The sequence below is a fragment of the Cynara cardunculus genome (genome assembly GCF_001531365.2).
Source record: "Cynara cardunculus var. scolymus isolate 2C chromosome LG 3, CcrdV1, whole genome shotgun sequence".
In the NCBI taxonomy this organism is placed as follows: Eukaryota; Viridiplantae; Streptophyta; class Magnoliopsida; order Asterales; family Asteraceae; genus Cynara; species Cynara cardunculus.
In genome coordinates this window covers 15733596-15743484 of record NC_037530.1, presented here as the reverse complement: position 1 = coordinate 15743484, position 9889 = coordinate 15733596, and the positions used below count along the sequence as shown (strand labels likewise).

The following is a 9889-nucleotide window of genomic DNA, read 5'->3' as shown; positions in this document are numbered from 1 at the left end:
TAAGATAAACTTGAAATCCAGCTGTCGACTTGTCATCTCCAGCTGTCTATCTCATGAATGAGTTGATTTTCATCTTCTCTTGGCACCATGATTTCTACCAAGATAACGGCGCAACAAGGATCGGGTGCGCACCTTAGCCGATTACATCCGGCTATGGAAGAGGAACAGGACAAGGGCCTCCAGATCATCAAGCCGCCCCCTCAAGAGAAGAAAGCATGAGAATCCAGACCCCGATAACCAGGGTCTCGGTCCTCATGAGGGGGAGAATCAGGCCACCACAGCCCAACAAACGGAGTCCGCTGCACCATCACCACAACCCCAAACACAACAATCCCCATCAACCCAAGCAAGGGAACCAGAGGCTCAGCCCTCTGAAGATGTACAAAATGTACATGTTCCCCTTCCAGCCTCCCCTGAACCCATCGTGTTGAGTTCATCAGCCGATGAAAACCCATCCACCCCACCAACAGAAACCAACCCACCTTTTCCTCCAAACCTACCATTAACCCCATCACCAACCCCTCGCCAAACACAACCTTTCATAAACCTACCCGATGAACCCGAACAAACACACATCCAACCTTCACCTCAACATCCTCAACCCCAGACACAACCCGATGAACCTTCACCACCCCAAAAAGAGCCAACCCAAGAAACCATCCCATTGCCAACCGAAACACAACCCACTACCCAAACACAACCCCCAACCGATACACAACCCATCACCCAAACTCAAACCCCAATCGAACCAACCACGGTGCAAGCGGACATTCCCTCTTCGTCAAGGCAACCTCTGCAGAGCCTAGTCGATGAAATAATCCAGAACATGGAGTCGCTAAGGAGACGTCCAAAGCTGCCACCCAGGGAACCCATAATGATGGAAAATATCCATCAATACTTGTATCACGACCGCGATAAAGGTTTGACTCTCAATCCTCCGGTTCTATCGCCAGAATCCATGGACCTCCTACACCATAGGTTTATTAGACAAACCACCCAAGCACCACAGGTTGTCTTCTCAAATGATGGATAAGGAGGGTAATGGACCTAAAAGTGAGGACCTTCGCCAACAGAGCCATAAGATACATCGAGTACACAGTGGAAAGAACACATGGTCAAATCAGCGTGTTCAATGACAATGACTTGATCAACCTCAATCCCTATGACTTGATCTAACTTTATGCATACACGACTCAACGACAGGATCATGGCATCAGATTTGGGATGGCAAACAGAGCGGTTGTGAAGACAATGGAGACCCTGGTGAAGCATCGAGCCAAGATTGATTTTCAAATTGCTCTTCACTTAGGCATCGAAAGACTCTCCTGCGCTCCACCAAATGAAAACTTCCCTGGCTACAGGAGAAGAGATCTGCCTCAATCTTAACTCAACCCGAGCTTGGACTTGTCTACAAGAATGAGTTCGGGGTAAAGAAATTCTTCAGACTAACTGAGGCATTCAAGTATTCAACTGATACACTTGAATGGTTTCAGAAAGTCATCAGAGAAAGACTTGGTAGAAATCATGGTGCCAAGAGAAGATGGGAATCAACTCATTCATGAGATAGACAGCTGGAGATGACAAGTCGACAGCTGGATTTCAAGTTTATCTTAAAATTATAGCTTATCCATAGTTTAGATAAACATTATCTGTTAATAGAAGATTAGCTAAATAGTCTCACTAGATAGTTATCTTCTAATTAGCTTACTAGTATAAATAGATGATTAGGCCTATTGTATTAAATGTCGCTTTTACGTTTTTCTTATTAACAAAGTGAAACCTTTGACACTCAAGATTGTTCTTTAATGTTCATAATTTATTCTTGAGTGTTCATCACTTTGTTCATTAAAACACTATAATTTGGTTATTCTTAACTCAATTATTAGTGTTATTGAGAGATCTGGGATCAACAATTACATCCTATTATAGAGCATCCTACATACGAGAAGGACTACTAACTCCTAACCAACATATAGTATTTCGGATTTACCAAGACTAGGCACCGACTAATAGGTAAGTAATGTTGTTCTCAGTTCTACCTACTTCACCCTCCTGATTCCCATTTAGGCAACATGAACATATTTTCAAGCTTGTTCATACAAATAACAATGGTTATCATTTAAGCAACAACGAAATTCTAGAATAAACCCAAGTATTTACTTCCATATAGACATATAAGAGACCAAAAACCTAGATGCGGGAGGTAGTATCAATAGAATTACATAAATAGAAAATCCTTCCTCAATGCGAAATAATGGACCGAATAATTTCAGCCCCTTTGGCAAGAAATAACAATCAAATGATCCAAAATTGCAGATATGCCAATAATATCCAAGGTCAGAGTAGATACCTCACGAATTTGTTTTAGACATCCACCATCCTCTCCATATATAGAAGGTACAACAGTACGAGGAACAACAACTTCCACAGTGGTATTTGTGATTATAGCTTGGTGGCTTCCTCTACATTGACACAAGTATAATCATTTAGCAAGCAATGTTGATTTTGAAGGACTATAGTTGAAATAGGCATTTGTACGTATAAAAGAGGTACAAACCCTCCAAATCCACCCATTCTCCTTTGGGGGACTCCTCCATAGTCAGAAAAGCCTAGAGGTCCACCAAACCCACCACGACCTTCAATAACCTGCAATAAAATTGCATAAATTAATATTTACATACATCATATAAAATGTTTGAGAGCATGTTCATATCTTGCCTAATAAGTTTGAATAACGATGCACATTTATACTACTACACACGCATAAAGTGTTTCTGGCTTTATCAGATGTATTATTCATATTTTCCTCAGCTACCACATAAAACAAATCAAGACAATCTTCCAGACAGAGTGATACCTGAGGACCCCATGGTGCTGAAGATCTTTCAGACATAGGGTGGGGAAAGCCTGGTCGATCATTCATAAATGGAGGGCAATCATCATGCGGGTGAAACGCACCATGTGGAGGGGGACCAGCATCAAACCGGTTAAAAGAGGAGTACCTTCCTGGTGGTGAATGCTCCCTCCTACCCATGTATGATGGAAATGGTGGACCATGATCTGGGAAACCAGGATTTGATGGATGATTCATAGAAGGAAATGCATCTCGAAAAAAATGATTTCGCAGTCTTGTGGTTATTTGCAAAAGAGCCTCATGGACTGCATCAAAGTCACCATTTACCTGCTCAATGAAGATTCCCAATCAGAGAGAGATGGAAGATATTGCAGTAGCTGAACATCCAAAAATGTGAACCATTTGTATCTTACATTTGTGATTGGAAGTATTTCTTCTATTTACTTGATTAGAACATGGAAAATTAAAAAATCCCCAAACCTTCGTTGCACATTTAGAAAGCATGAACTAACTTAAGTCAAAAGTCCCAGCCATACCTGAACTACTTCTTCATTTTCAGCAGCATACTGTGGAGTTTGATCCTTTCCTAATATACGAATATAAGCCCCAGTTGTCTTTCTCATTTCAGATATAACTGCACCACCCTTGCCAAGGAGACATCCAATTTGATGTGCAGACACTATGATTTTTGCTGTCACTGCCTTGTTCTCAGGTGCAGCCCGATATATCCTTGTTTGTACACGAAGAACTGCATCTTGGGGAGCACATATCCTCTCATCTGGGTGCTGCATCAGTTAATTGATTGTTAAGCACTGCCTCTTTTTGATACATTAGAAGTTGAAATTAAAACAAGGAGACAGAATATAGATATAGCAGATACAAAGACAAGTCTCAGTTAATACCGCTGGTCCAGATATGACAATAACACGGTCATCTGATTCTGCAGTTCTTTCAAGGACTTTAATGTCACATCCGGTCTCGTGCTTAAGTGCCTTCACAATAGTTCCCCCTTTTCCAATTACACCCCCCACCTTCTCATCAGGGCATATCAAACGGTAGGTTAGCATGTCTTGGAGAGAACCAAAACGCCCAAAAGTACCACTTCCACCATCACGAGGCCCTGCAGGTAATGGTCCTCCATGAGAAGGAAAAGGAGGATGTGAGTCTTGCCGAGAAAAAGAACCACCAAAGGAATGAGATGAACCGCTATTGTTGGCAGAGAAAGAATCATTCTCTCGAGGTGGATGATCTAGAAGCTGCTGTGAAACAGATTGAAGTGCTTTCCTAACTGCGTTTACTTCTCCAGATATCTACAGCAAAGCAACACAAATTGCTAATTTCAAAATCAAATGTACCAGAAATCAAATAGTTGTAACCCTTATACAGACATATACATGCACTAATAAAGGAAGGGGATACAAATAGTGGAGAAAGAGATGTAAGAAACAAAGTTGTGTTATTGAATCCACCGACACAGCATTTACTGTACATTTCATTTTGCCTAATATGCCAGGATGTCTGGGTCAGAGATGGAATCGTACTACCAAACCTTCGAATAAAATCATGGCCACTCAGAAAACAAGAAAGTTACTATCAGAAAAGTGCAATATGTTGTCATTCGTTAATTATTCAGGGATAACTACTATGTCAAAACACATTTCTTTCAACTGCAACAAATTAGCATACATTATTTACTAGTGTCAAATTCAGATGCATGTATAATCTCCATAACTCATGTAATTGATTCATGAGTTCGATGATTTAAAATCTGGCTTGGTCATGAGGATTTCTTATATGTGTAGGTTAGTATTGTTTCGTTCCACATTCCAACAAATCAATCATTGTAACTCTTATCCGTAACTGGAGATTTAGGGTAGTGGAGCCTCCTTAAGTATGTTATTAGCTGGAATGTGCATGTTAGTCTGATAATAGTTTCTTGTTCCAAATATGCAATAGGGTCTCCATAATTGATACAAAAAGTTCTGATCACCAATGCTTAACGTTTGTTGAAGCATTAAATCACTGAATAGAACATGTAGTACTTCTCAAGAGTTCTCTCTAAATGCTAATGAAAAGAGAAAAGCGTTATCCAAACTATCTTCCAGCTGCATGTAAAGTCTCAGGAATGATTCCTGAGAGACCCCAGCCTCTGGTATAACCAACATTATTGTATAATTTAGCACAAACCTCGTTATCTTTATGTTTATCATTAGGCATCACTTGCAGCAAGACATGACAACCGGATGCAGAATCCAGAATGCTTTTGTAGATAGATCCAAGTGACAGGGCGAAGAGGAAAAAGGAAAAGGGCAAGATCGGTGGTGAGGGAACTGGAGCAGGGAGATCAAAGAAAACAAAGGGGAAGATCTGTGGTTGAGTTGCAGGAAGTTGAGAGAAGAGACAAAAATGAGAAAGGAGAGGTGCATGAAAGAGGAGTCACGGAAGTTGATTACAATTATAAACAACAAAAGAGAAATGTTCAGTGACAGCATATATCTTTATAACCCTGATACCATCACTTTATTACATCTCACTTCATGTGCACGGTGCACTGAACGAAAAGAAAACAATGGTTTTCCTTTAATTCCTTTAGATTGAAGCTCCTTAGTTGGATCCATGGCCATGATATTTCCTAAAGGCACTTCCGATCCGACCATGGTAAATAATCAAGATGCATGATATAGAAAGTCTGGCAGATCAACCATAAGTATACCATGGTGAGATCCAACTGAAGAGTTAGAATATTTAAATAGAGTAAATCTATGGCAACCACCAATGCTACCACCACCCTCACATTTTTTTCCTTTTCTGAAAAGAGTGTATAACTATGAAGGGAAAGAATATGTATTGCCTTACATCTTTTTTTACATAAAGGTATCGTATGAGTTTGATAATAGCATTGGTACTTACCATAGATTTGCAAGTTTGAAGTACTACAAATATAAAAGATTAATATATAAATAAAACTTGGCCGAGAACAAATACCACCAGGCACCAGCTTTGACATCTTTAACGACAAATTAACCAAAAAGTGAAAGTTACCTGAACCAATTCATCGGAAGAAGATGCACACAAGGGAAGTTTATCCCTAGGAAGAATCCGTATCTGTGCCCCACTTTCAGAGGCCATTTGTTTGATTACGCCACCAGATTTTCCCAAAAGGCAGCCAACTTGAGTAGAAAGTACGAGTAACCTCACAACAATGGTTGTGTTCTCTTTTTTAGGATCTGCATCCCCTCCATTCATCTCTGGTTCTTCTTGTTCTCCTTCAACCATTCTTTCAAACACAAGCAACAGAGCCTTCTGCACAGAAGAAGCAACCTTTTCGGATTGCAAATCTTCCCCTGCAACAGACTGTTTTTGTGTACTATCCCCATCAGGTTTTTCTGCATCATTGGTCTCTTCAGTTGCTTGAGTTTCTTTAGTTTCTTCATCTGCATCCTTGCTCTGATCAGTAGAAATTCCAATCTCAATCCCAGATCCTGCGATAACAACTACTCTCTCATTGCACCCAGGAACGGTTTCCTCAACCCTCACCTTTGCACCAGTATCCAGGCGTATCTGTGATATTTTGTTACCCCCTTTTCCAATAACACTTCCAGTTTTAGAAGCAGCACAAAGCACTCGAAAAACAATGCTTCCTGGAGTAATTTTAAATGATGTATTTTGGGAAGTAAAATAAGCCGGTTTCTGCAACTTCCCTTTTCCATTGGGCTCTGAATCACTCTGCTCATGTGGCCTCTTGGACGGCGTTAATTGAGATGACATATCCAGAAAACTATCAAATCCAACCAAAAAAGAGATAATTCAAAATGACTGTTCATAATAGCAAAGTATGGACATACAATAAACCCTCAGCTCCAAAGAGGACCGTAAAAATCTAAAGGGAGCCAAGTTCGACCAATTACTCAACACAATTTTTATACAAGGGTTTTTGGTCATCGAAAGAAACTGACTGTCGATCTATCTTTCTCTATATCTTAAATCTTAAATGGTAAGGACACATGGGAAAACTGAATTTACGAAGACAGTGGAACACTTCATATATTCATGGTGGAAATGTATCCCTGCTTGGAAAACATAATAATAGTCATAATTCATAATGACAGTAAGAATATCTCGACTTATGTTATAGTTGTCTTTTACTTCGAATACTAATGAAATGTTGCCTGAACTATTATTTTATTTCCTTCAAGAAAAAGTTTTTGTCGTATGGTAGGAGGTCACAAGCTTATTGATGACGTTTAACAGCCGTTTTATAGATCCACTGCACTGCTAACGACTAATCGACACATGACATGTGTAACTCACTCAGCTCACAGTTTTGTTTCAACAAGTATATATTCAAAATATGGAATATATGCTTGGTTATAATCAATTATGATGCATAATTCAGTAAACCTGTATATCAGTAAATTACAATCTGCGAGTGATTCCATGTTCAATGAAAATTGCACATCTTCAGTTTCTCTTACAATGTGTGAGCTTAGAAACACCGGATTACTTAATTTATGCTTCAATATTATTATCTAACAAGTGTTCTGTTATACAAACCCTAACTCGAGAATTTCCAGCAAAATAAACCCCAATTTCCTATTCTATATTATATCAGAATACATAGTCTAGAGGAAAGTACTACAATAAACCATATAAACAGTAAAAATTTGAACAAACTCATTCCAAACTGCCCATTCAAATAAAAAACTGAAGTTGAAAAAATATACAAAGAAGGAACAATACACACAAAAGATTATCTAAACAGAGAGCGAAAAGAACTTGACCTAGGTTTTGAAGATACCTTTGGCGAAGATAACGAAGAATGAAGGAGAGAGAATGCGATGGCAGTCTTCACAGCTATGAACTTTCGGAGAGTTGCCTGCGGAAGAGAAGAGTATATTTGAAGCGAGCAGCGACAGGGTGGCGGTATTTGGTGGTGGGGTCGCAATTCGACGAGGTGAGAATGGCGGAGGAGGGAGGGAAGGCTTTCAGTGTCTCCGCAAAGGGAAGAGATTCATACGGGTCACGTGCATGTCACGCGTATCATGAAACCTGCGTTTGTTCAGAGATGAAAAAATTAAAGGAAATGAAAAATAATAATCTTTAATGTTTTTAAAGAGAGAAATGATAAAAAAAATGTGTCATTTTTAATTAATATTAGAAGAGTACGTGTGTAATGCAACGAAATACATCTTAATTTTGATGTTTTATTTTATTTTTTCAACGTCGATGTTATGATACAATTTTATGTGGTAACGAAAAAACGAATATGTTTTTATTTTTTAATTAAAGTATAAAATTTAAAGGTATCATAAAATTTTGAAAAAATGTATCTACTTTAATATTAAATTAAATATTTACAAAGTATTGTTTTTTGTGATTTCTTTAATTTAAATTTTTTATTATAATTTAATTTAGATGTAGTAATGAAGTCACTTATTTTTGGTTTAATAATATAATATTTTATAGAGATAATAATTAAGTATTTTGATAAAATTCAATGATTATCCTAATTATAGTTTAGATTTTTTATATTTAAAATTCGATATTTATCTTCTATTTAATTATGTTTATCGGCGGTTAGTTACACGAATTCAAATATGAAGCTTTAATAAATTGTACTTATGCACAACTTACTTGTAATCTTGAATTTTAAGTAATATGCATCAATAAACAGTATTTCATGCATAAAAAACGGTTTTTAAGAGTTTTTATCAAATGCTTAATAATGTAGTATATATATATATATATATATATATATTTTAGAACGAAGTATTTGGTTGCTTTGGTAATTTTAATAAAAAAATTCCGTTTCCTTCCTTTTCCTTTCATATTTGGAAGGAAAGTTTTGGAAAAAGTCTTATCATTATTTTTCTTTCTTTTCTTTCTAAAGAAGTTTCAAAATCATGAGTTTTTTTAATTTCCTCTTTTTTCTCTCCATTTCTTTTCCTTTCCTTTTCATCGTAAAAAAAGTTTCGAGAACACAGTGTGAGTTTTTTTATAAAAGAAATGAAGGGGGGAAAAAGAAAGTAGAAAAAAATGTTGTGTTCTTGAGTTTTTTAAAGAAGAGAAGGGAAAAGAAAAAAAGGAAAATTATGTGATTTTCTGTTAAACCCATAATCAATTTGTATTAACAAAAGCTTCAAAAAATTGTTGATCCCCTCTCTTAGTGATTTGATGATGATCCTTTTTTTATCTAACAAAAAGTAATTTCTCTTTATTCAGCTTCAGTGATCATCACTGAGTCTGTTCAGTGATCGTTGAACAAGTATTTTTCAAGAAGACAAAACTCACACAAACAACTTTTAGTGATATCGAAGATAAAGCTGAAGATAAAGACAAGCAGATCGTGATCTGATGCAGTTTCAGTGATAACAAGCATGTATGCATATATGTGAAGTCTACTCAAGATTCAACATATATTGAAGAAACCTTAGAGTTATTCCAATGTCAGTGATCAAATGAATCTTATTGATCAAGATTAGTTTTTGTCTTATCCTCCAACACACAAAGGACAAACTCATACCTCTCAAAGTAAAGCACTCATACGGAGTCACCCTATTGTCTCCAAACGTGCTTACCTATACAGCCAAAAGCCTGTATATCTGAAAACAAATGACAAGCTCACCTCTAGAAGCTTGTGATGTGCTTTGTACTGTTTGACTTGCATTTAATGCAATGGGTATAAATAGATGAGAAGTCACTTCTTCTCAAACAGTCTTCAAGATCTCAAAATACCCAAGAAGAGACACCCTCACAAGCACAGACTTCTTGACCTTGCGAAGTTATATTTACTTCAAGTGAAGAATACCAACTAAGCTATTTCTCTAGCGAGGTTATTGTTTCTTCTTTTAGCAAGTCTTTTCTTTCTTGTTTTTTGTACATTGTGTGTTCTTTAGATTGGTTTAGATAAGTTTTGTATCTTATCTTATTCCCCAAAGGTCTGTAACTTTTGTATTGATCTTCTTTATTAATAAAGAACAATAAAAAGTGAAAAATATTGTGTGTTTGTATTCATCCATTCCCTTCTACAAACTG

At 37.2% G+C, this 9889-nt stretch overlaps 1 protein-coding gene across 4 annotated transcripts in view; it reads right to left on the bottom strand.

Moving 5' to 3' along the window:
* Positions 1-7894, bottom strand: part of LOC112508652 (KH domain-containing protein HEN4-like) — a 17506-nt gene extending 9612 nt beyond the window's left edge. For 3 of the 4 annotated variants that reach the window (XM_025113331.1, XM_025113332.1, XM_025113330.1), the window contains exons 1-7: positions 7653-7894; positions 5897-6632; positions 3757-4164; positions 3391-3639; positions 2858-3181; positions 2558-2646; positions 2351-2462 (exon numbers count right to left, since the gene is read on the bottom strand). In XM_025113331.1, the coding sequence (XP_024969099.1) occupies positions 2351-2462; positions 2558-2646; positions 2858-3181; positions 3391-3639; positions 3757-4164; positions 5897-6622 (1908 nt within the window). In that variant the 5' untranslated portion in view covers positions 6623-6632; positions 7653-7894. The remainder of the gene's footprint in view (positions 1-2350; positions 2463-2557; positions 2647-2857; positions 3182-3390; positions 3640-3756; positions 4165-5896; positions 6633-7652) is intronic. The other variant, XM_025113334.1, reaches the window with a different exon arrangement.
* Between the last annotated feature and the right edge of the window lie 1995 nt (positions 7895-9889).